The sequence below is a fragment of the Pelobates fuscus genome, chromosome 13 (assembly GCF_036172605.1).
Source record: "Pelobates fuscus isolate aPelFus1 chromosome 13, aPelFus1.pri, whole genome shotgun sequence".
Lineage (NCBI taxonomy): Eukaryota > Metazoa > Chordata > Amphibia > Anura > Pelobatidae > Pelobates > Pelobates fuscus.
In genome coordinates, this window is record NC_086329.1 from 40,354,312 (window position 1) to 40,381,552 (window position 27,241).

Here is a 27,241-nt window from a genome sequence, read left to right on the forward strand (position 1 = left end):
GCTTTACAATGGGTGGACGAACAGACATGTAGTTGTAACCAGACAAGTTGGACACACAGGAACAGAGGGGTTGAGGGCCCTGCTCAATGAGCTTACATGCTAAAGGAAGTGGGGTAAAATGACACAAAAGGTAAGGATAGTATTAGACTAGTGACTGTTGCAGAAGAGGAATCAGTTGGAAGCTATTAAGAGTTTAATTGATACGCTTTTATGAAGAAGTGGGTTTTTAACGATTTTTTGAAGGAGTGGAGACTGGGTGAGCATCTAACAGAGGAGGGAAGTGAGTTCCACAGGAACGGTGCAGCCCTAGAGAAATCTTGAAGGCGAGCATCAGAGGTGGGAATACGGACAGAAGATGGACGTAAGACTTCAGCAGATCGTAAGGGCCTAGACGGGACATACTTGTGTTTAAGGGAGGATAGATAGGTGGGAAGCAGCATTATGTAGCGATTTGAAAGCAAGAACCAGAATTTTAAATTGAGCTCTATATTTTATAGGAAGCCAATGTAGGGACTGACAGAGGGTGAGGCGTGAGAGTGCCAATGATATGCAAGTGGTAGTGAACAAAAACATGTTGATACCTGAGCGGGACTAACTAAAGGGCAGGCTACTGAAGTCCTCAAATTCTCTGTTTTTGTTGCAATCCATTCCTTTGCATGTCTGAATGAACCACAGTACCTGTTATCAGCATTGCAGGGTTTGAGACATTATCTGTGCACCTGCAAAGGATATATTCCTCATTGATATAAGAAACATTGAGTCAGTTTCATATCATGAAGTGCAATTTAGGAGACCATATTTACCAGTTCCTATATCCAGAGTTAAGCGATCATTTCATCTCCAAGTGGTGCAGAAGACCGTCAAAGTGGCTCAGGCCAGCCGAGTAGCTTAATTTATTTACAATCAGGATAATAGGCAGTTACTGGGTGTACCATCGGAATTATAACTGCAGCAATTTAAAAAAAAATTGCTGGAACTCTGTATGACAAATGTATATACGGCTACAATTTCAAACCGTTTAAACTCAGGGAGGGCCTTCATTTCAAACTGGGCTTGGCTAATTTGGTCCCCTTTGTCCCGTTCAAGATTTCCTTTCTCTGTAGAATTTGTGCTGATGTTCTATAAAACAGTGTATAGTGAGGTGTAAAAGAGCAGCAGTATAAGCTAGCCTTTTCTTTGGAGACATTTACCATTTAAAGTTCTTGCTTATTACATGTCTTAATTTTGTAAGTGATGTGCGCCAAGGTTTAGAATGTAAGCCAAATCAAGCCTGTGTATTACCTTTTGAAATGACCTTATGAATGAAACGGAGCTGTCCATTCACTGCACACATCCGTGTAATTGCCAGATTTGACCTTTTCTCGTTTAGCCTCCTTACAGCCATTAAGACAGCGGTCCATATTTTGTTTCCAAGATACCACTTAGGCATGTTAGAGCAGGGTGTTTTTTTTATTATTATTATTATTATTATTTTATTTTTGTTCCCTCTCCTTTGTCAATATAATTTTTATTCAACTTTTTAGAAAAAAAGAACTTCCAGACAAATAATTGCACAACGTACTAAACTAAAACAGCGGTGGCAATAACAGAAACAAAACGACAAAAACAAACCACAGAACAAGAAAATACGTAAATAAACCAGCATTAATGTTTTGACCTCAATTGATTTAAGTATGTTATCTCCTAGATAAAGAGCATTATAATTCAGGAAATAAGGAAACCAGGTTAACCCCTTAAGGACACATGACATGTGTGAAATGTCATGATTCCCTTTTATTCCAGAAGTTTGGTCCTTAAGGGGTTAAGTATATATCCTTTTTAAAGTATACATTTAATGGTTTTTCAATAGAATACCTATAACTTCAGTGTCAATAAACTAAGTGCTTTTACTGTACTTCAATGGCATAAACCTAGAGTCCTGGTTGCTAATGTATACTGTGTACATTGTATATCATAAATATCTAGGCATTGGGTCATGTTTTGAAAGAGAACACCAAATTCAAGGCCAAGGCAGATGAACTGGAAGCATACTTGACTCGGAGAATTCTTTCAGTTTGGCTATTTTTGCAAAGAGGACATTTTCCTCCTGGCATTAATAGGAAGTGTTTTTTTAATGCGATTTTAGAGTTCTGATTAATTTAAGTATTTAAATAGACTGTCAGATGATGCATATGTTTTTCTTATCCAGTTTTTCTATCATTTTGGGAACTCAATCTGTTGCAGATAACACTTCTCACGATGCTCAGTCAACAACTGGCTGACTGGGTATCATAGGAAACATACTCCGTATATAGGCATTCCATCCGTTGTTGGACTCCTGAAATCTTCTATCATCATGGGATTTGCAGTCAAACAGTTGCACACCAGAACACTTGCAGGATAGGATTTTTGTTTACATTGTGTTGTTACCTTAAACATCTTTAACCCAACTGTCTGCCGACTGTACTGGCAGTGTAGAAGTAAATGTTTTGTTCTGCATACCCTATGCTGCTCATTCATAAATTCTCCCTGTCTGGTTCTACGTCACTGATACATCTTAAAACCTATTCTTGCTTTAAAGCCCGTCTTTGAAACGCCTTCATTCAGCTTCCAGTCATCCAGGTTCCATTTGTTGAAATCTCAGCTTTCAGCCTTTGTCATTTTCTCTATATCCTTCTTGATTACTACATCCTCAAAGGTGCTATGATACCTGTCATAGACTCCTCCGTATATCACAACTACCTATTATTTGTATAGTTTACCGCATTCCGCTGACACTTTTCTTACATGCAATTACTCCATTATCCTGTGTGCGCGTATGTATTGCAATCATGATGTATATGGTCTCTGCTACAACACATTGTGTCGATGTAGACCACGCATATTCCAAAATGTTTTCTTAGGGGATTTTTTTTTTTTTAACGTGCAATATTTGATTGCTAAGTGCACCTACTGAAAATTGGAATTAACGCACAATGTTTGAGTAGTAAAATTAAAATAAAGCACAAATTGCAAACCATTTAAATAAGTCCAAATACATGTTCATGGTTTGCTGCTAGATCAATACTCTTCCTCTCTTTCTTTTCTATGGGAGCACTGGAAATATATCGTAATCTCCCGAGGAAAATAAAAAGGTTTATGGAATATTTATTTCAGCTGCGATGAGGATGTGCAGTTCATTGAAATAAATATATACATTATTAAAATGGACATTTCCCAGTAAAATGATAGTTACTGTTAGAAGGTTTTAATTAACTCACCAGTCATCTCCATTTGAGATTTGTTCATAAATTTAAATTTTGATGGCTGTTTTTGAGCAAAACTAAAATAGAGGCTCTCTCATAGAAAGCTATAGGAGAGCCAGCACAAGTACTTTGGAGCTGTTTGTGCATAGGGGGAGCTATGCATCAATTATGATTTGGAGTGGGGTTGAATGGTAGGAAGTGAAAATAGCTGAATAGTTTTGTGAAAATTACTGCAGCTATTATAAGCAGGATAAATAGGGACCGGGTCAAATTATTTTTTATTGTTATTGGAACATTTTAACAACCAGACCACATTACTAGCAAATAAACAATTTATTTTGTTAGTCTCAGTGAGCAGATTACCTATTTTATTTTAAATCACTGTTTATTGATGGGTAGGAATAATATAGACCGTAATCCAGTGTTTGAATAAATAAAAAAAAATAAAAAAACTAGAACATATAAAAGAAAATGCATATAGTACAGTCTGGTTGTAGTAGGGCACATTAACTACAAGTTCATTTTGGTAGATTTGCAGCGTGTTCGAATGTTGGCATTCCTTTTGGCTAATGCTTCGCTGACGTTCTAAATCAGGCTTCCCCAAACTCCGGCCCCCCAGATGTTGCTGAATTACAACTCCCATGATTCTATGAATGAAATAGATAGGCTGAGAATCATGGAAATTGTAGTTCAGCAACATCTGCAACATCTCTAAATGAACCAATCAATTTCTCCGCATTTTTGAGAGATTACAATGGCTGGCAAATACTTCTTGCAAATACTTCTGTGGTTAGTCGGGATGGGATGATCAATACTATTGTCAGTTCCCACAATAATTGACTGGCAGAGCCTCCGGGTGCACTGATAAAGGTTTGTTCATTGAAGTTGAATAAAATAGCTTAGTAGCATTAATTGTGTAGTTGTGTCCCTGGAGGGGGTGGCAATCAGGAAATGTTTGCGCTCTGCTTGAAAGGTGATCAACATATTGGACGTTTTTCAATCTACGTCCATGGTCATGCGGCACTGAAATTCAACAGCAATATATGCGTCATACAGCTTGGGCTAATGCTTTTAATTAAAGCAACATAATTACTGATCACCGTGATCATTATCGACACTGCTGATCAATACAAGGATATTCCTCCTAGTTTTAACTGTATGTCTTCCAGTCTCAATCGAATAGTAAACTCTGTGGCCAGAGGCCTCATCTCCAAATGTATCAATATGCATTTGTGTTACCAGCTGTACTTTTTGTATTGTTGCAACAGTTATTCAAATATAATGTCAATATACTGTAATCCAAAGAGCGGCAACACAAATTTCATAACTTGTGATAAACAAGTTAAAGGGATCAAGAATGGTACCTATTGCATAGACTTACAGTTTGTAGAGCGCGATAAGGCAGATTTGTTGCAATGTGGTTATATATTTTGATAGACCAACGTACTAATACATTTACTGCTGGAGAGAGTTTAATTGATGTACCATTTGTGAAATGGAAATGTAGATTTTATTGCAAATTACAACTATCCCATCACTGTTTCTCATTCCTTGTCTAAAACTACATGCTTGTTTCCTTTATTGTTTCTAACTCAGGCCAGACATGTGGGCCATACAAGCCTTTTTGAATTTTCCACTGTATTGGTCTCTGCCATTTCTGTTGGAAGGCTTTTCCATGTATCTAGAACTCTTTTTCTGGGTGTTTATTTGCATGTTATTTTTGAAATTTAAATGTTCAAATAACGAAAAGGTACATATTTCTGTACTTGACATTTTTTTTATCTCTTCTTTTTCAGAATTTGATCCTGTTTGTGAAGAGGTTTACTCATTTATAAGGTTTCCAGCAAAATATATGTATGGCTCGGTTAAAGTTACAGCCCCTTTCATCCTCATTTCTCCACTTTGGACTTGCAACTTTTGTCCTGTTCCTTCAGAGTTTGCATGTCAATGCAACAGCCACCACTGGTCACCCGCCAAGTGCTGGAAAAAACAACTCCTGCTCAGGTACCTTTGACTGTAAGGAAGGGGTTATTTTGCCAATATGGTATCCAGAGAACCCATCGCTTGGGGATAAAATCGCCAGAGTCATTGTTTACTTTGTGGCAATGATCTACATGTTCCTTGGTGTGTCCATCATTGCTGATCGATTTATGGCATCCATAGAGGTCATAACATCACAAGAAAGAGAGATCACCATAAAAAAGCCAAATGGAGAGACCTCTACAACTACAATTCGTGTCTGGAATGAGACTGTCTCAAACTTAACTTTGATGGCACTTGGCTCATCTGCACCCGAAATCCTCTTGTCTCTAATTGAAGTATGTGGCCATGGGTTTGTTGCTGGAGACCTTGGCCCCTCAACCATTGTTGGCAGCGCAGCTTTTAACATGTTTATCATCATTGCCATCTGCGTCTATGTCATACCTGATGGGGAAGTGAGAAAAGTTAAGCACCTTAGAGTTTTCTTTGTCACTGCCGCTTGGAGCATCTTTGCATATATTTGGCTCTACATGATACTTGCCGTGTTCTCTCCAGGAGTGGTCCAAGTCTGGGAAGGTTTGCTTACCTTGTTCTTTTTTCCTGTTTGTGTTGTCCTTGCTTGGGTGGCAGATCGACGTCTTCTTTTCTACAAATATATGCACAAAAAGTATCGCACTGACAAACACAGGGCAATTATGATTGAGACAGAAGCAGAGCATCCTAAAGGCATAGAAATGGACGGCAAAATGATGAATTCTCATTTTTTGGATGGAAATCTGTTGAACATGGATGGCAAAGAAGTTGATGAATCACGCAGAGATATGATAAGAATTCTGAAAGATTTAAAACAAAAACACCCTGAGAAAGACTTGGACCAGTTGGTGGAAATGGCAAACTATTATGCTTTGTCTCACCAGCAGAAGAGCAGAGCATTTTACCGTATACAAGCCACAAGAATGATGACAGGCGCTGGCAATATTCTGAAAAAACATGCTGCTGAACAGTCGAAAAGGAGCTCCAGCAGACCAGATTTATGCCTTGAAGATTCTGAAGAGTTTGTATCAAAGATTTCCTTTGACCCCTGTTCCTATCAGTGTCTTGAAAACTGTGGTGCTGTCTTGTTAACAGTGGTAAGAAAAGGTGGTGACATATCAAAAACGGTTTATGTGGACTATAAAACAGAAGATGGTTCTGCCAATGCTGGTGCTGATTATGAGTTCACAGAAGGAACTTTGGTATTCAAGCCTGGAGAAACACAGAAGGATTTCTCAGTTGGGATTATAGATGATGACATATTTGAAGAAGATGAGCATTTCTTTGTGAGGCTTAGTAATGTCCGAGTGGCTGAAACTCAAGAACTTGTGGAGCTCAATAGCTTTAGCTATCCAAAAGCAGCCTTGTGCCCACCTTGCGTTGCATCGGTAACCATCCTGGATGATGACCATGCTGGCATTTTTACATTTGAGTGTGACATTATACGTGTGAGTGAAAGCATTGGTGTCATGGAGGTTAAAGTTCTTAGGACATCTGGTGCCCGAGGAACCGTCATAGTCCCTTTTAGGACAATTGAAGGAACTGCAAAAGGCGGTGGTGAGGATTTTGAAGATGCATACGGAGAACTGGAGTTTAAGAACGATGAAACTGTGTAAGTGATTAGCTTTTATTTTCCTTTCCATTTTGTAATCTATGTATTAATCATAAGACTATTTTTAATCCTGTGGGTTGTTTGGTGATATGTATTGTATATCTTAAAAGATAAAAATACTTTCACTTAACAGTATTTTACTTAAACATTCATTCATACCCAATTAGGTTCTATTAAATTATTTGCAGTGAGGTGTAAATTAGAAAAGTGAAATATGACCTTTAAGATGCTAATTATTTTTGAGGCAGAGTTCCCATGATCGTCAGCATCTATTTAGCATATGATGCCTACATTTAGTGAGGGGTAGCTTTATTAAATCTGTCTCAATGACTATAAATGTAATATACAATTTGTCTAGAATTCTCTTATTTATGTTTTATATGTATGTTCTACTGAAAAAAAGCAAATACATTGCTTAGTGAATAGAGCAACACTCCTATAGTATGCTCTGTTTCTTGCAATGAGAGGCCGGTAATAGAGTGAGGACATCTGTTGGCGCTTTTCGCCTGTCACCTGTTATCTGGCTTAGCCTGCCTCATACTGCGTAGACAGAGAGGAAGGCAGGAAGTGGGCACCAGAGGAACCACTTAAGGTTATTGTAAATTGTTTAACTCCTGGTGGGAAAATGGTGCCCAGACAATCCTGCCCCATAACAACTTCAATGGACTGAAGTTGCAACGGGGATTGAAGTGTTCTTTGAATATTATGTACCTCTTCAAATGTGACCTTCCAGTTCCAGCCACTTCCCAGTCAATGTTAAGAGCTCGCTTGTGTTCTAGGTTTCTCAAGATCAGGCATTGCATGGTGACGATCCTTCCAAATTAAGCAAAATTAGCAAAGTGGCACAAGCTTAGAGAGTGATTACATCTTTTAACCTTAGGTCAGTTAGCCCGTCAATAGAGGATAATACATCCTTCTGATAATATAAACAAATTGATTTTTGTAAAGGAGGCCTTCAATCAATGTACCCACTGCATTGTGGTACTCACTATAGGTAAGTTATGTTTATAATGAATAGAAGAAAGAAAACGTACACTGTGTATAGAAACAAGTTATATTTATTGGTAAATCGTTTTTTTTACATGGCATCAAAAGCGATAAATGATGAAAATTTATAAATTTGGTATCCATTTCTCCCCCACTTGCTTCAAAAGTGCAAAGTAAGTATCAATGTGCACTCCATTATTTATTCATGGAGAGCGCTAATACTACGTAATTTCCAAACTTTATATGTGTGAATTCTTGCGTTGCTTCTCACTACTGCGTTGTCATGACTTCTGCATGATATAATGTACAGTTGTGGGATATCACTTTATAAACCTTATAATGACAATAGAATGTTTATCTTTTTGAATGCCTTAAATTACATTGATGATGAAGAAGTGAACATTGTTAAATGGATAGTTACTTATATAAAAAATAAAAAAACATTTATTCATGGGAATAGTACAAGGGGCATGTTTTATTGGAAAAGTGCTAGTATTCTTCCTTTTTTTGTTAGGGAGTGCTAGTGGATTTTAGACATGCGTGTGTATGTGTATATCAATAAGTGTGTCTGATTTGTTTTAAATTTGTATGCAAGATAATTGTAACCACTACAATGGCAGTAAGCATGTGGATTTCTTTAAATGCTATAAATAATGTTTTACTATTAAAAATCATTTTAAGAGAATAGAGCATTATGGTACCATTCTGATGTTAGAGTGGATCTGACTGGGAATCGAACCCATGCTCCCCAGTTACCACTGCTCTTATCAGCCAATATGGCTAGCTGATCATTTGTAAAATATAAAACTGTAATTAACAACTCAGAAGCCCCCTTTCCAACTGCACTATGTAAGCTCCAATAGTAGCCTAATGAGTTTTGGCAGTCCTAGAGAATCACAATGTAGATGTCCCTATTTTCCTACATTGCAATTAAAAGGAGCCTATCCTGAAAAAGATGCATGCATTATTTGAAGAGCACCTAAAAAGGCAACCTTTGGCACTTCAATTGTTGTAGACTACATCTCCCTAAATGCTCTTTGAAACATTAGGTGAGCTGTAGTCCACACCATCTGGAGTGCCGAAGATTGCCTCACCTTCGTCAGAGGCCACCATGAATTCAACCAGACGGGTTTTTTAACCCTGTATACGCACTCACTAATCAGGGCCATTGTTTCTCTTTCCAGTGAATGGGGATCAGTCACATTTAAAAAGATTTCTTATTATGGACTATTTATATTCTGGAATAGGAGTTTCAAGATGTATTCAAGATCAATATACGATTTACAAGCATATATAGTTGCTGGTGATAGTACATGTTAGCCATCAAATGGTTTTGCTTATTTAAAAAAAAAAAAAAAAAATTCAAACTTTAAAGTAAATGTTTTTTGTTTGTTTTTTATATTGTTAAGTAAATACATAGTTTTATGATTTTATTCATATATATATATATTTGATATTCCTTATATTCTGTAGTAAAAAAAATAATTTTGGAAATCACAAGACAATCTTTCTAGTCACATTAAAGAAGCACTAGGTATGTTAAGGAGTGATTGCAAGAACAAGTAGGGTGTAGACGTGCGTTTGTGTGTGCATCTACAGTCTTAACACCAGTACAGAAAAAGAGCACTATAATATGGGTACAGAGAGGAGGCAGCAAGCTTGGAAGTTGATGAGAATGACAACAGTGGTTTGCCAAGGAAAACATTGTGAATTGATCATAGGGTGATATTTAAGGTGGAATTGGAATTTTGGAAGGATCGACCGAGAGCCACTATATAACTCTTGAGAATATGAGTCCTTCTTTCGGAGAAGGTCTACCCAGTCAATTAAAAATTCAAAAGCTGTTTCTTTAAAAAAACAAATGTTAAGGAGGTGTTAGTTTGTTTCCATTGGTGTAATATGATTGGTAGACTACCCCCCTAATCATTTTTTACATTTTTTTTTTTTTTTTTTTTTTTTTTAAAATGATTGTTGTGGTTGCAGAAGATTGGAAAATATTAAAAAATTGACTCTGTTAAAGAGAGAATTAGGTACTGTTGAGGCAACAACATACATTAGCATGGTACATCAAAACGTTTGAATATGTGGACATTTGCTGATCATTAGATCCTAAAGAGAATATTTCATACTTCTAAAAGGCATTCTACCTTTCATGTAATGTAACCACACTTACGTTCTGGCCGGTAATCTAGATTCTAAGTATGTTGGCTTAGTGATTTTCTAATTCAGATTTGGGAAGGTTATTAATCCATCTATATTTATTGGGATACACACATGTCTTTCTCATAACATTTTTGTCTCGTCCACATGAACTTTTTGATGTGTCTGATTGTGTGAGGCTTTTCAAAAGGTCACCAACTGCTGTTAATTTTTTTAAAAAAAGTTTATCCAAAATTAATGAATCATTTGGAAAGCTTATCCAACAATATTAAATCAGTGTTTAAATGCAATGACATTTTTATAGTCTCTGCAATGTCTCTTTTGCATTTTATGGACCATTTATGTACAGAGCTCTGTACAGGCCAGCAAGTAGCTTGACCAGTTTGATGCTCAATCAAATGTTGGATGTTGCCCAATAAGGGGAGCTGACCATCTTCCCCTAAATGCCTGACTAGCATGATTTTATGGGTAATGTAGTACAAAAGTTGGCAGCATTGCAATTCATGAGATGGATGGAACACCTGCCTTTGCTGATAGTCCTTCATGGTAAGCAGTGAGAGGGCCTGTCAGGAATGATGAGGACATGGCTATAATGTGCACCCCGTAAAAATAATTTGATGGGTAGAGCAGAAAAAACTTCCTCTTGTGATATTTGTTATGGGCTGTGTTGGGTTTTGTAAATTCCTGAGCAACAGAATAAAAAATTTTTTATTCATGCAATGTGGCTTACAATGAAAGCAATCTGAACCTCTGCAAAACCGTGTTTTAGGATTTCAGAAATTTTATTGGGATTTATTGTTTATTGATAGAGACGTTTAAGTCTCTATCACGACGGCTGTGGAAATCACCACCTTTCTGTAACTCTGAATTTGTCCTTTTTTTTTTCCCCTAAGCTATGGTTTATTGGAAACCATGTATACAATAAGCTAATAAATAAAAAAGACTAGGTTTCCAAAAAATGTGGGTGGCTTCAAGTTAGTTGGCATCAGGTATGTGGTTGTCTCGGTAAGTGCTGTTGTTTTTATTCTATAATACATATTAGTAATTGCTTGATTTCAAGACAAACTAAATATTGAACTCACAGAGTTGCCAAAAACCAGCCGTGGTGCCTGGCAGGGAAAGCTAAATGATGTCTAGCGTGGCTGCTTTGAATATGATTCATCAGAGCGTACAGTGTGTAATCTATCAGTCGCAACTTAGAAAAAGCAGAATCTAGATCTTAATGAAACTTGTCATTTCCATAACTGTTGGGTTACTTGGCATTCCATAGACCGCATAAAACATCTTAACGTCATATCTTTTATATTATTATGCTATATATTTCCAACCGCAGATTCAGTGAACTTGTGTTACATGCTTAGACGTTTTCTCTATTGCCAAGTTTGTTTTTCCTTTTTTTTTTTTTTTTAGGGGGAAAGCAGAGTGGATAATAATCATCATAGCATCCACAATAATTCCTAGTTTATATACCTGGAAAAGGGTCCTGCTGTAACCTGATGACTTGCTGTATAAAGTTGACTAAATTACCCATGGCATAAGATGTTCTTAAAGAGGAAGCAATAGAGTATTACCTGCCCCGCTCTCTAATTCTCCTCGTTGTCTAGTTAGTCACGTCTCATGACGTTTTATGCTCTTTGCATTTCAAATGAAGTATTTGTGGTCTTGATTTTAATATCAATACATGTTGTTATTAACTTTGCCATGTGTCAGCCTTTTTGAAGGATATATTTATGGTACTTTAATGATCAGCAGAACAGTTGCACCTTGCACTCACCTGCAGTCCAGTCACGAATAAAAAAGAAATAAAAGTCTGTAACATCTTATGTTCTATGATTGGTAACTTTTACTACGCCACCAGTGGACCCATAAACCTTTCCACCAAAATCTGTCTTTGTCAAGCTTGGATACAATCAGTACAAGCTTGTATGTATCAGCAAACAGTTGAACAATTGACAACGGAGTCAATTAACAACATGTGCAGAGTATTCATTTACATTTGATGTGTTTTACAAAGCTAAACATTTAGCATTTACAGGCATAGTATATGGCCCAGCTATGTATAGGCAATCACAGAAGTGCAGGTTCATGAAAAGAAAGAGTTCATTTTTTTTTTATGCATCTGTAATCCTTATAAGAATATTATGAAGTCCATATGTGTATAAGAATTGCCTGTATAAAACCGTTTTGAGAAATTATAAGGAGCAGTTGAAGGAATATTTATCATTCTTCTGTCGGAATCTAGAACACCGATCCACCGACGATTCAAGGAATGCCATGCATTTCACAAAGCGCTGAAATAAAAAAGGGGTATGACCTCTGCAATACTGCTACCTCCAAAGGTCCTATTTGCAGAGTTGTGCTTACTATATTTCAACATTCTGTTGTCGTTCTCCTATTGCCATTCGTGCTGCCTATTCATATTGATAAAATCTTATTGCAATACATTTCTTGAAAGGCTTCTTTTCACATTCATAGCATGTACTTTGGTGACACATGAGTGTATCTGTTGTCATTTTCCTCAAGGAATGGACTATTCATGCTGTTAGCGATGCTTCTTTTTTTTTTTATATTTATAAGATTTAACAAATTACCTCATAATATATACGGTACTTCATACAAGACAAAGCTAGGACAAGCATTGCTGATGAAGACAAGAAATAGAAACATTGTTTCACATCTTTTCTTTTTGTGAGTTCTGTATACTGACTGCTACGTGCAAAGGACAGAGCTCATAACAATGACTAACACAGAGCTAAGATGGAGGCACCCAGTAGGAAGATAAAGATATGTTGTGAATTCCTACATTTAATTTTATTCACACCTCACAATGACATGTTTGTTAAATACAGGAATAAGTAAACATAAAATAAAACATTCTGGAAATTGACGATACCCCTTATAATGTTTCTTTGTGCCTATGTCAATGTTAAAAACACAAAAATCTCTGCTCTGGCAATAATCATTTTTTTATATTCTTTATTTTTGAGTGCAGAGTAGATTACAGGCATAAGCAGTGACTTGTGCAGGACAATGTATCACATTAAACAATTTGCTTGGGTAGTCAAGAGATGCTGCACTTTTTTTTTTTATATAATAACAAGGTATTAACATGAGTGAGACGAGATGCGCCATAATAGTGATAGACGAGGCTTAAAACAGTTGAGTGTTATTCTAGGCTTGGGCATCCAACCTGTAAGCATTTTAGCTGGGCCTCGGTGCGAGAAGCTGCTTACTGACATCATGCTTAGGCAGAGGAATTAGCTATTTGACGTTTAACTAGTCAGTGATATGTCTTTAACAATGTATGAGAAGTTTAGTGAGTATATGATACACAAGCTTAAACAAAACGGTTTTATAACAAAGATGACACACCAGCCTAGTTAAAAAGCTAGGCCTAAGGTTAAGGGTATAACAAGAATGCTGTGTTCTAGCGTCTACCCCCAGGAGGCCCCCCCATTTTGTGTGCGTGTGGCAGTGAAGCCTGGTAGATAATACTGAGGTGACCGACAGTATTTACATATGATAAGCCCCAGCACCGCCATGTTGTGATAGCGAGCGGCCAAAGGCCTTAATCACAGCTCAGTCCCGGAGCCCCGGTCAGCCTATGCCAGCCAGGGGTACAGCACAGTCCCACTTCGAGTAGTCACACTGCATGGCAAGGCCCCTAGTTGCGGGAAGGTAGGTAGATTCTTTGGTCGCTTTTGGGGTCTCTTTCCACATCTCTGGCTGCGGCCTTATTTGTATTCCCCTGTGTGGCTTCCGTGGTGCCGCTTTGCGTCTGGGTGAGGTGCGGTACCTGATCTGCCGCCATGTTGGGACTTTACCCGCTGGTAGAGCTGAAGGCTTGGGAGGGAATCTTCTCGGTATGCGGTGAGTATTCGGTGGAGGGGCAGGACATCTCATCCGCCGTTCTAATTGCCGCCAAAAATTTGTGAAGTGCTGGTCTAGCCTGGTGAGGCGCTGGTTCATGGAGACAACATGGCGTCCGCCATGTTAGTTGGGGTGTCACTTTCCCCTGTCGCCCAGCCCGCTTCTGTGTGAGCTGGATAGCCCTCCCGGGGTGGACCGGGATCACCCCCCGGTCCAGAAGGGGGGAGTAACGGGGCACTGATGTGTGACTGGCTTCTTTCTGGCTTCCCCGGTCCAGGGGTTCGGCCGCGACCCCCGCCCGTCGTGCGCCAGGCCGCATCAGCCATGGTGGAGCTTCAGGTTTCTCAACGTTTCTTTGTCCGCTTCTCCACTCAGTCGGTGAGTTGGAGGCAAGGGGCTTTTGCTTGGTTTGCCCAGTCTTGAGCTATTTTAAGCTTAATCATTTTAGTTGCTGGGCCATGGAGGAGCTCCTCCAAAGCACGTCTGCTCTCCATGGTGGTCAGGCCCCGCCCCCCCAGCAATAATCATTTTGTACTTTTATATTTAGAAATGTAGAAAAATATTTAAAAACTAACATTATATGAGATTTCTTGCATCCAGGATTGCATTTTAAACTGTAAAAAAAACCCTGCTGGAGCACAAAGCTTTTCCCTGTCTGCTTTTATTATAAATTTAGTTATTTCTTATAATGCTTCAACACTATATTAATTAGTTCTCCTGTCATTTTTCCATTTATTTTAATCTAGTGGTCCTTTGTCCCCACGGTAAGATTGTCATTTCCTCTGTGAAAATTCCTGAAACACAAAAACACTAAAGTAAACTGTTGCTTTGCTGTTAAAGCCATTTGCTGCAATAAATCACATTTAATCCCAGTAGGTGTTGCAAGCAGCTTAATATGAGCAGGTTTAGTGCAATATTTAAAAAATAAATCAAAATCTAAATCCTGCATGTATGTCAGATGCTTGCATTTTTCTGTAACATAGAAACTCTTAACAGCCTTTTTTTCTGCAGAATTTTTTTTTTTTTTTTTTTTTAAATCTGTACAGTACAGTGCCATGTAACTCCATCAAAGAAACAAATGGTTTTGCCTAGTGTGAACCAACACTGGTAACTGCAGTGTCAATTAATCTTGGGATTGTTAGCCCTCCTGGACATGTGTAGCAAATAGCAGGAGGGGGGAATTGTTATGACATTAGTCACTATTCACCTCTGCCTCTTGGAAATGTAACTGCCATCAATCTGAGCCAGCCTTGGACATACTGCCGGAGGAAGGACGCATTCTGATTATGCTGCTGCGGAATACAACAATTGTTCTGTCTGTGCTTTTGCATTCCACAGCAGCTGGATTGTAGGGAACAATCTAAATCAAATCACCTAGCGATGAACAAAGTTAAATATATATATTAAAAATAAATTTAAAAACATTTGTAATATAAAATGTACATATCAGGCATGTATTAGGGGGTAAAAAGACATCTTTGGGCTTAGGCGATATCGATAAACTACTTCACCTTTAGGATAGTGAAACTCCCAATGGCATTATTGTAGCATAATATATGTCACCATTATGTGTCCTCTGTTTGATGATATGACAAGTGACTGCTGTCATACACCCAAAGAATTGATGTGTTTTCCTAATTTATGCGTTCTGGCGATGTGCGTATGCTATTGGATGAACATTAATTCAGTTTAAAATTCCCAGATTTTACTAGTAACATGACGTAAAGTCATGATTTTATTAAAGACACGGAGGCGAGTATTATGCATATCTCTTTCTTTATTTCCTCAGCAGCAAAGATAGAGGAATATAAATATTATCAAAATGAAAGAAAAAACTGTACAGGCATAACGAGTAGCCAATCACATAACAGAGGAAGTAGCTATATAAGTCTTGTGTCTCCCACAATCCCCCTCTTTCTTGCGCAACCGAAGACCAGGTAAGATAAACGATGTCCCACTTGATCCAAACAGGAAACGGGAAACAAAACGAGAACTTCAAGCTAAAAAAGATAGAAAAAATATGGTAATTTCCAAACTCAAAACTGTAGACTTACCAAACATAAACGTGAGGGATCTACATGAAACATGATTCTGAAATAGAATATATACATGATTAGAAATCAATATAAAACTGTCAAATCATCTAAGCATGATAAAACTACACAGTACAAAAACATGAACTCAATACAGACCCAATTGCCCACGTACTTGTAGTGCATCGAAGCATCTCCAATCCCAAATCCACACCGGGAGGGTGGGAGGGAATAATACTCGCCTCCGTGTCTTTAATAAAATCATGACTTTACGTCATGTTACTAGTAAAATCTGGGAATTTTATTAAAGACACGGAGGCTCCTATTATGCAAGTTCAAAGCTGTGCTATCACCTGAGATGCGACGTGTTCAATTGGTCTGAAATAGAAGTCTCTGAAGGTCGACTCTCGGGACCAGTCCGCTGCGCGCATGATGTCTTCCAGGCGGCAACCAACTGTGGATGCCTTCGAAGCCATAGCACCCCTTACAGAATGAGGCGTAAAGACAGACGTGTCTATACCCGCTAGGGATAAAAGCCAACGAATCCAACGCGCCAGCGTCGGAGTCGATACTGGGCGATGAGGAGCCCTAAACGAAATGAATAGGGGATGGCGTTCAGATGAGCGCACCGTACGTGTAGCCTCTAGATAGGCCTTCAAACAATCCACTGGGCAGAGCGCCGGACACAACGGGAATCTAGGATATACGAAGGATTTGGACGCCGACTTAGTTCTCCTAGATATGGTGAAAGTAACGCCATCCGGCGTAAACACAAAGGCACCCCAGTCAAGAGCCCTAACATCGGAGACTCTCTTACAAGAGACCAGGCAAAACAGCATAACCATCTTGGAGGATAGTTGTTTAAGAGTCAAGTCCTGGTTAGGGTACCAATACGACAGGAACCGCAACACAATGTTGACGTCCCAAAATGTTGAAAACCGCGACCTAGGCGGACGGACGAAGCGAATACCCTTGAGAAGACGGCACACGAAAGGATGTTTGCCGATGGGTACACCTTCCAAACCACCATGACCGGCCGATATGGCCGATCGAAAAACATTGATAGTCCTGTACGCCTTGCCTGAGTCGAACAGGGCTGTAAGAAACCCCAGGATCAAATGGAGAGGGGCAGATATGGGATCCACTGCCCGTTCCATGCACCAATCAGACCAAGACTTCCATGCAGCTCGGTAAGCTGATCGTGTGCCCGGAGCCCAGGCGTTATCGAGGAGCAAGAGAGTCGACTGTGGAACGTCAGGGACAAGCCAGCGTCCCCTGAAAGGAACCATGCTACTAGGGGCAACTGGTGCTGGAGCACCAATTCGTGCGAGTTCCCATCCGGATCCAGAAGGAGGTCCTGGAAGTTCGGCAACAGACGAGGGAAGTCTATGGACAACTCCATCAAACGAGGGAACCACGGACGTGATCTCCACAGAGGGGTGATCAGGGCCAGACAACAGTCGTGACGAACCAGCTTCGAGATCGTACGAGCGATCATGTTGAATGGGGGAAAGGCATACAGGTGGCCTGGAGGCCATTCTTGAAGAAAGGCATCCGTCGCCACTGCCGCCGGGTCCGGTCTCCAACTGTAGAACTTCGGCAACTGAGTGTTCAGTCGAGATGCGAACAGGTCCATCTCGAACCGACCCCACAGCCTGTTTAAGCTTTGGAAGACCGAGGCGTGCAAATGCCAGTCTCCCGAGTCTCTCAAATGTCTGGAGTTCCAATCCGCACCTGAATTGTCCAGACCCGGAATATGTTCCGCCGTCACCGAAACGTTGTTTAGAAGGCAGAATAGCCAAAAGTCCTTCGCCAGCAGAGCCAACATTTTGGACTTGGTTCCGCCCAAGTGATTTATGTATCGGACTGCCGATACGTTGTCCAATTTGAGGAGAACACAACAGTTCGCCCTTCCAGGGGTAAGGCTGCGAATCGCAAAGGCCCCCGCCAGAAGTTCTAGGCAGTTGATGTGTAACGACTTTTCTGCGTCGGACCATCTGCCCCCCGTGGAAACGTCGCCACAACGAGCCCCCCAGCCGTGCAAGCTGGCATCTGATTCTATGACCACGTCCGGAACGGAACCGAAAATTGCTTTTCCGTTCCAGGCTTCCATGTGTGCCAACCACCATACCAGCTCGTCTCTGGACTCCTCGTCCAGACAAAGTCGGGATTCGTACGATCGACCCGAACGTAGGTGTGACCCCTTGAGCCGCTGGAGAGCCCGGTAATGTAAGGGGCCTGGGAATATCGCCTGAATGGAGGAGGCCAGCAGGCCGATGATCCTCGCCAACTGCCGGACTGACAAGTCCGAAGCGCGAAGAGCTCGACGGAGCTCCTTCTGGATGGCTTTTATCTTGGATTCTGGCAAGTACAGGAACTGCCGCATGGAATCCACCTGGAACCCCAGAAACTCCATAGACTGGGCGGGTGTCAGGACCGACTTGTCCCAGTTTACCAGAAAACCTAGGTTCTGTAAAAGGTTGATCGTCCAGTCTAAATGCAACTTCAGGCATTCCAACGACTGTGACATGATCAGGATGTCGTCCAGGTAAATAATTAGTCGAACCCCTCGGGTACGGAGGAACGACACCACCGGCTTCATAACCTTGGTGAAACACCAAGGAGCCGAGGAGAGGCCGAACGGAAGGCATGTAAAACGCCAACGCCGTCCGTGCCAGGTGAAGTGCAAGTAGTCCCTGGATTCTACCGCTATTGGAACCGTGAAGTACGCATCCTTCAGGTCCAATTTGGCCATCCAATCCGACTGTCTCAGAAGGTCTCTGAGACAATGGATGCCTTCCATCTGGAAATGTTGGTAGCGTAGGAAGGCGTTGAGAGGGCGAAGGTTTATCACTGGGCGGACACCGCCCCCTTTCTTGGGTACAAGGAAGAGATTGCTCGTAAAGCCTGGAGTGGCGAACGGCAATTCTTCGATGGCGCCCTTTGAGAACATCTCCGCGACTTCCGCGGAGATCATCGCGTCCTGCTCCTGTGGGAGGGACAATTCCCTGGGGGTATACGTTTGGACAGGCAGGGAAACAAAATCTAGTTGGTAACCCTTTACGCACTGCAGAACCCAAGCATCTGAGGTAATAACTGCCCACCTTGGGTAAAATAAGGCTAGCCTCCCCGCCACCCGAACCTGATCGAGAAGGGAAGAAGGGGTACTCACCATAAGGGCGTCTGCCCGACGACCCACCACGGGGGTATCTAGAGCCCCACGATCTCCCTCTAGCCGGGAAGAAAGGAGGCGTTTTCGGGTCCTGGAACCCTCGAGAGGGGAAAAAGGAACCTCTGTTGGCACGGAATGAGCCTCGGAAACCACGGCCGGGAGGACGGTTCCTGCTACGCCCGGCCCCACCGAAAACCTTGGGCGCGAAGACGCGCTTCATATTAGCTTGCGCCTTGTCGATAGCCGTAAAGGTTTTTACATAGGACCCCATGTCCTTCACAAAGGATGTGCCGAACAACATCCCCTCATCCCCTGAGTCAGGTTCAGCTACGGTCATAGCAGCCAGCTTAGGGTCGATTTTCAAGAGAATAGCCTTGCGTCTCTCGGAAGACATAGCCGTGTTGGCATTCCCCACAAAGCATATAGCTCGCTGGACCCACCCGATGGCCACATCCATATCTAGAACTGAGTCGCCATTACGGGCTGCCTCAAGGAGCTCGTACAGCTTAGACAGGGGGCCCAGCGTATCCAGAATTTTATCCTGGCACCCTTTCAGGGAGTGATCAAGACCCTTTTTAGGCTTCCACCCAGACTTATTAAGAAATTGGGCAATTTGAGGGTCCACGTCAGGGGTCTTACAGGCAGCGCCAGGGAGGGAAGGTCGTGGGCATTCGGCACGCAATTTATTGCGGCCTTCCTTTGACAGAGGCGTGCGAATCCTCTTAGCCACATACTGGGCGATATGGTCCGGAGGGACCCATTCGGCAGACCGCGGGTGACGCAGGTCGTCCGGGTCAAACAGGGGGTTCCCCTGTGGGTCTAAAAGCCCTTTTTCATTATCCCCAGCGGGGTCTGGCACTTTTCTACGGGGAACGGCAGAGGACCCAGAAGGGGTTACACCCGTAAGGGGTTGATCCTCGCCAGACTCGTCCTCCCCATAGGAGTCATATTCCATAACATCGGAATCATTGTCCACACTCCGGTCGGTATCCGACCCATCATCCAGGGCTCTAGCCCGTTTCCACAATCTAGCCTTTTTAGCCCGGCCAGGGGCTCTTGTGCGCGTGGGATGCGCGCTATCTGCGACCGCCAGAGGCGTGTCAATCATGACAGGCAAAGCCTGCATCGAGGAGTGGGACCCGAGATGTCTAGCCTTTGCCTTCGCCTTACGGGCACCCGGCACAGTTAGGGCAGGGGAAGGGGACCCCACACCCAGGGGGTTAGGGGCAGCCATAGAAGGCAAGAGCACAGACTGAAGTGACTGGGCAAAAGAGGATGAGACAGTCCCCATAGCGGAGGCAATAGCCTTTTCAAGGGAAGAAGCCATAGTAGCTTCTAACAAGGCCTGGAGCTCCTGAGAGGCCATAGCGCCCTCGGGATTATCTATTGGAAAATCCCCAGAGGGGACAGTAGGCCCATCCTTGCTATCCTGCATAATGAGGTACAAGAGAGCAAAACTGAATACTAGAAATGGGTTGATTAACCCAGCAGAACAGAAAAAAAGGCTAAACCTGATCGTTGGTGTAGCAAGGGGACCCGTAGTAAAGGGACCGACCGCACGGCACAGCAGGGTGAAACGAATGATCGCCCAAAATGGCCGCCGCACGTGTCAGGGTGTGCCCGTGGACCGGCTCCAGGCGGGGGAAGGGGCGCGTGCACCTACCCGCGTGGGCAGCCCGCGAGAGGGGAAAACGAGCACACTCAGTCGCGTTCACAGAGAAAGGGCCACGCGGCTGAGATAGCGCCGAGAAGCGGCAACAGGGGCGGTAGGAGGGGAAAAACAGCCCGCGGCGGCGGGCAAAGCCTCTAGGGGAACCCCCAAATACACCAACGATGCAGGTATTAGATAGTAATCAACAATAAATAAAAAACGACAATAATGAAACAAAGCATAAGCAAAACATGAATCACAAGTAAACAAAATGCAATGAGTAGGAGAGCTCAAGTAAAATACTTAGCTGTCTGAGGAAGCAGCAAAGAAAGAGAGGGATTGTGGGAGACACAAGACTTATATAGCTACTTCCTCTGTTATGTGATTGGCTACTCGTTATGCCTGTACAGTTTTTTCTTTCATTTTGATAATATTTATATTCCTCTATCTTTGCTGCTGAGGAAATAAAGAAAGAGATATGCATAATAGGAGCCTCCGTGTCTTTAATAAAATCATATTTAAATGATCCTCACATGAGGGATCTCCACAGACGTTGAACACGAATCTCCGAGATTGAACAAAGTGCCTCTTCATTGGCTCTATAAGAGGGATCAGCTTGCCGTGTTGCCTTCATTTTTCATCTGGATGATGGATGTCTGCGTCTGTTTTTTCCACACAAGCGAATAACCCATTTCTCTGATCTGACCAGTGGATGGCTGCAGGCTCCCCTCCCATTTCTCCTATCAGCTGTAACGTAATACACATTCAGGAAGAGGAGCCTAAGAATGTTAATCCTTCTCTCGCATGACATGACTGGGGAGGATGTGCGCACAGACGTGATTTGGATGGCTCAGAGCCGTCCAGAGCTGCTGGAATATGGAAAATAATTGTTTTGTGTGTTTGTGCATGTTTAACCCTTTGTTTGCCGTGTTCCACATGACTTCCCTAAAAAAAAGGGGGGGATTTGGGGTGCACACCCTGAACATGCCTATCTAACTAGTGTTGCTGTTGTAAAGACCAAAATATATACAAAAATAGAGATTAGGGAACAGCTCATACACAAGAAAAATACAATTTTAAATGCTATAATGCTATTTATAATCACTTCTTTTAGCAAACAAATATGAGGATTCAGTTACAGCAGGGGTGCCCAGAAAGCAGATCCCCAGATGTTTTAAAACTACAGCTTCCATGATGCTTTGCCATTCAAAGGCATGCAAAGCATCGTGGGAGTTGTAGTTCTACAACATCTGGGGATCTAACTTTTGGGCTGAGTTACAGCACATGGCCATATTGTGTTAAGCCCACCACTTCATCACAGCACCCCAATATCGGTACTACACTAATTTCAACATGGGAGATTAACATGCTAAATGCAATACTTACTGCTGATACTGATACCGGAGAAACTGACGGAAGCCAAGCACAGAGAGATGGACACAGGTTTCTTCAGGAAGGAAGAGATTCTTTATTGGATCACCGATCGGGACTCAGAGGGACTAATGTCACCAAAATACAGCAAGTTCTGAGCCCCGGACAATAGTGCAGGCTCCTTATATAGGCACATAACTCCTCCCATATTAAGCTCCACCCGCACATTCTCTTGACCAATCAATACAAGTAAGAATTAACTTCCTGCTTGACCGCATGGCTTGTCCAGCACAATGGAGGAGGGGAATACTACATCCTGTATTCTTGCACATGCTCCGTACACTACTGATCGTATCTTGCCTTGTGCAACCAACTGATCGATACGTCAGCATATGCACGTACACATGCCACGTGGTAATCTCGGCCTACTAAATTTATTTTTACCGAGATTCCACCACAATACTGCCTCCAGAATCTCTCCTCAGTTTATGCTTTCCTGCGGTCACCTCCAAAAGCACACCTACAGTGGATGGATGGGGTGCTCAGCCAATAGGAGCCTGGTCTGGATTGCAAATCTTACACAGCAAAAGGGTGGATTCGCCCACGTGACTTCCCTACCATTAAAAAAATAAAATAAAAAGTAATCGTAAAGTAAATGTAATAGTACACTTTTTCTGTGTAAAATGTAAAACGCTCTTTCTAGCTGATCCTAAATTACCCTATTTAAGCCACTAAACGCTTCCTTTTTTACGCACACAAACCCAGCACCATTGCCTGTTTACACCTTTACCCTGGCTGTGCCAAGACTGAACTGGCTTGTGCTTGTAAATCGCTAAATCTTTATTATTCAGTTAAAAGAATCCAGAACATTGCCTGAAAAAAAGGTTAAAGGATCTCTCTAAGAACCATAAACACGTCATCTAATTAAATTGGAATGTCCCTTAAACGTGTTATATCGGTAATTTCCAACATTTTATTCAATGGGGAAATTTCCAGAGAAACGCTAGCATTATTTTAAAATGTTTGCCCCTCACATATTCTTTTCTCTTGCACATCTTGTGAGGTCCCCATGGCACTGTATTTGCGGGATTCATCTGGTGTTTTACAAAGTCAGAATGTGGTAGAACATGCAGAAAATAGAACCCTGCAGATATATGCAAGTTATGTCTAAAACTAGTTATTCACTATGGTGTTATGTCTTCTTATAACAAAGTAAACAGTACATTTTTGCAAACCACCCTCTCAAAGGATATGTATTTTTTTTTAGCATTCAAGAGCTTTTAAAGTCAAATCATCATCCCTTTGGATGTCACAATTGTTCATGTCTGACAACACATCAAGAAGCTTTTTGGAGTACATGAGTGGAACCCTCCAAGTCTGACAAATACAGCCAAGTGAATATTATTCTACTGAAGAGGTTTATTCCCCCCTGTCGCCTGTCTTTTAAAACTGTGTTACACCATGAAAGCCAAACACAGAATAAAGCACAGTAAAATTAAATCATATGTGAGAGCTAGTGTCTCATAATGATATCTTTGGTGCCTTCAAGCATATCGTTTTCACACATTCACCATACTGGAGGCTACGAGGATATAAAACAAACTTTTAAAGAAAATGTATATACCAGTCAACACTAATTGTTTTTCTATGTTTGTACTGCTGTTAGTCACACAAAAACTGAAAGAAAATGGTAACACAATGTTTTACATAAAGACTTATGACGAAATATGTTTTCCGAGAGGTATAACGACTGGAATAGAGATAGTGGTGTAGAGCAACGTGTTTCTGAAAAGAACCCAAGTTCTTCCTCTTCATTGTGTTTTCTTTCAAATACAGCCTCAAAAAACTTCTGAAGCCCTCAAAAGATTCATAAACCACCTGACATAATCACACATACAACACCCCTGCCTTAAACATAATATTCATAATGAGAGTAACACAATGATGTGACCGCTTAATTTGGCTGGAGTTGAAGACCAGTACCGCTTAATTCTTGGAGGTATGAGGTCAGAACAGTGTTGGGGCGACAACCTTGCGTTACTGTGTTACTTGGCCTTGCCCCACATACAGGAGAAGTGCTCTCTGTGAGGTCCTAGTGCAGGCCACAATACATAAGCATATATAAAGATGCGGTTGTGCTGTGCTTCCAGCGTACAGTTCCCAGATGTGGGACACCAGGTAAGTAAACCTTACATCTGGGCTATTCTGCTGAATTTGGACTGTTGCGAGGCCTGAAGAATGGAAATCTTTAGTTTGCTTCTCTTCCCTGGCACTACTAAGGAATGGACATGTAACAAAGCGTAGGGGGTCAAGTCCTAAAGCAAATATTATGGGTCTCACCAAGACTTCCATCCTTCTTTGGTAAGGAAACAACATAGTCCCCACCACAGTGACAGTACGGCTTGGATATCCTTTTTAAATCTCTGTGTCCATACATCTCCTTTCTCTTATCACCTCTGTGTCAAAGCTCCTGCTTATTCATGACAAATTTATCTTCAATTTCCCTCACCTCTAGTTTAAAGGGGCAATCTAAGCACCAGTACCACTCTAGTGATTATATTGCCAGCATGCCCTTGACATCATGCCTCCTGTTCGATGTCATACATTTTTTAAATTGGTTTGACACACATTGAGGGTTTGCCTTTCTCAACATGTCGCTTTTGCAGAAGTAATATCAATTTGTATCAGCTGATGCTCTCATCCAATGAATTCTGACATACTACAGACAGAACTGAGATTGTTAATGCAGAATTTTAACTTCCTCGATAGCAGTATGCTGTTAGAGAGAGGCCTGGCCATAGATTGACACAGAACAGGGAATGGCACTAGAGTAATTTCACCATAATCACTACAGTAAGCTCATATCATTTATACACCACTTAATTTCTCCCTTGTCATCTAATTTATTTTTGTGCTCATTCATGCAACCCCTCCTGCACCTTTCTTCATTTAACTTAAACCAATGATTTCATGCCATATATCACCCCCAATTTTATCCCATACCCAGCCCCAGGGGTATGCAACCTTTGGCACTCCAGATGTTGTGAACTACATCCCCCATAATGCTCTTATACCTGTAATGCTGGCAAAGCATCATGGGAGGTATAGTCCAAAACATCTGGAGTGCTGAGGGTTGCCTATGCCTGCCCTACACCTTCTGTCATTTTATCTCTCCCAATCAACGTCCCATTACTTTTCATATCTTGCCAACAATCATAGAATAGAAATCAAAGACAATGAAGAACAGTGATTATGACAGAGTAATTGAAGAACATCTATGCTAACAGACAGGGCTGCCATCAACCATTGTGGGGCCTCTCTCACAGCTCAACAACTGGGACCCTAAAGCTCTCCCCAAGTCCACCCACAGGGCCCACCCCCAAGATCGGTCATTAGTTAGCCTACAGGGACCTCCACTCATTCCAGCAATATCTTGTAGGCACTTATAACCTCGGTAGGCAATTGTATTGTTTGTTTGTGAACTGGCCTTGATAATGTATGACCTTCTCTGATTTAGGACTCTGGTCATGCTTACCTGAGTAAAATCAATGAAAATCCATATAACATCACAGCTTACTAAAACAGATTCACTCATGGGCAAAATATTTTAAAAGGTTCTATGCATTTCACATTTATAGAATTCCATACAACAATTAGAACTAAACAGCAATACGAGACCTTGTAACAGTAATCCTTTACTTACAGCACATTTAAATCTATATGTTATTCTCTATGGGGCATCAGCAAACCTTTTAATTGTGACATCTTATGTTTTTTTGTTCCAGTGTAAATTTGTTAATCATCAGCTGTAAATGGATATATAAAGGAAATGTAGTTTGTGTGGTGGGTCAGAGATAATTTAATGCATTTTTTTTTCTCTCCTGATGTGAGCACATGGAATATACGTATGCTGTAATGCAGATATTCTGGAATTCTGTGACATCTTGTACTTTAATATTTTTTTTTAGTTACATACAATTTGTAGGATTGTTTTTTGCTTGCCATAGATCATTTGGCAGACTGTAGTGATTTATAACTGTTCAGAATTCGATCTACATTTCATATGCAATTTATTTTAGAGAGAGATGTTTTGTTTTTTTTCCTCTACTTTGTGGTACATTATCAGAAAAATAAACCCAGCTTAGTGAATGAAGGACAATATTTTTTACTCTAAACCACAAGATTTTAGAGATGCTTTGCACCATTATGGCCTTGAAGATGAATTTTCCCCTCCACATTGAAAGATATCTTCTTTGATGTTTCAATAATCAAGTTGAATACAAATGACTCCCTTAGGCATGAAGAAGCTTAGAGATGGTTTAATATTTTTCTGCCTGAGTCTATAGATTTCATTCTATCCCTCTGGATTTAGACAAGTTAACTCTTACGTGTGTGTGTGTGTGTGTGTTTATACACTTATCAGCCATACGATTAAGACCACCTGCCTAATATTGTGCTGCCAAAACACCTCTGATGCATAGAGGTATGGACTCCACAAGACCTCTGAACGTGTCCTGTGTTATCTGACACCAAGACATTAGCAGCAGATCATTTAAGTCCTACAAGTTGCGAGGTGGGCCTCCATGGATCAAATTTGTTGTTCCAGCACATCCCACTGATGTCTCAATTGGATTGAGATCTGGGGATTTTACAGGCCAGGGCAACACCATGAACTCTTTGTCATGTGCCTTAAAACTATTCCTGAACATTTTTTACTTTATGGCATGGTACATTATCCTGCCACACTACTACACCAATCAGGGAATACCATTGACATGAAGGGGTGTATGTGGTCTTCAATAATCTCTAGTTGGTAGTGTGTGTCAAAGTACATCCACATGAATGCCAGGACCCAAGGTCTCCCTGCAGAACATTGCCCAGAGCACAACACTGCCTCTACCGGCCTGCCTTCTTCCCTTAGTGCATCCTGCTGCCGCACCCCTAATCTAAAAGAAAATGTGATCCATCAGACAAGCAACCTTCTTCCATTGCTCCATGTTCAGTTCTGACGCTCACATCCCTATTGAAGGCGGTTGACAGGAGTCATCATGGGCTCTCTGCTGCATATGGGGCTGCATAGCCACAGACCAGTCAAAGTGTGTTTTCTGACACCTTTCTGTTATGGCCTGCACTAATTTTTAAAGAAAT

The 27,241-nt window shown here is 41.4% G+C and overlaps 1 protein-coding gene across 3 annotated transcripts in view; it reads left to right on the forward strand.

The window, feature by feature from the left end:
* SLC8A3 (solute carrier family 8 member A3) overlaps positions 1–27,241 on the forward strand; it is a 237,400-nt gene that overhangs the window by 56,610 nt on the left and 153,549 nt on the right. For all 3 annotated transcript variants that reach the window (XM_063439532.1, XM_063439533.1, XM_063439534.1), the window contains exon 2: positions 5,021–6,849. In XM_063439532.1, coding sequence (XP_063295602.1) covers positions 5,081–6,849 — 1,769 coding nt within the window. In that variant the 5' untranslated portion in view covers positions 5,021–5,080. The remainder of the gene's footprint in view (positions 1–5,020; positions 6,850–27,241) is intronic.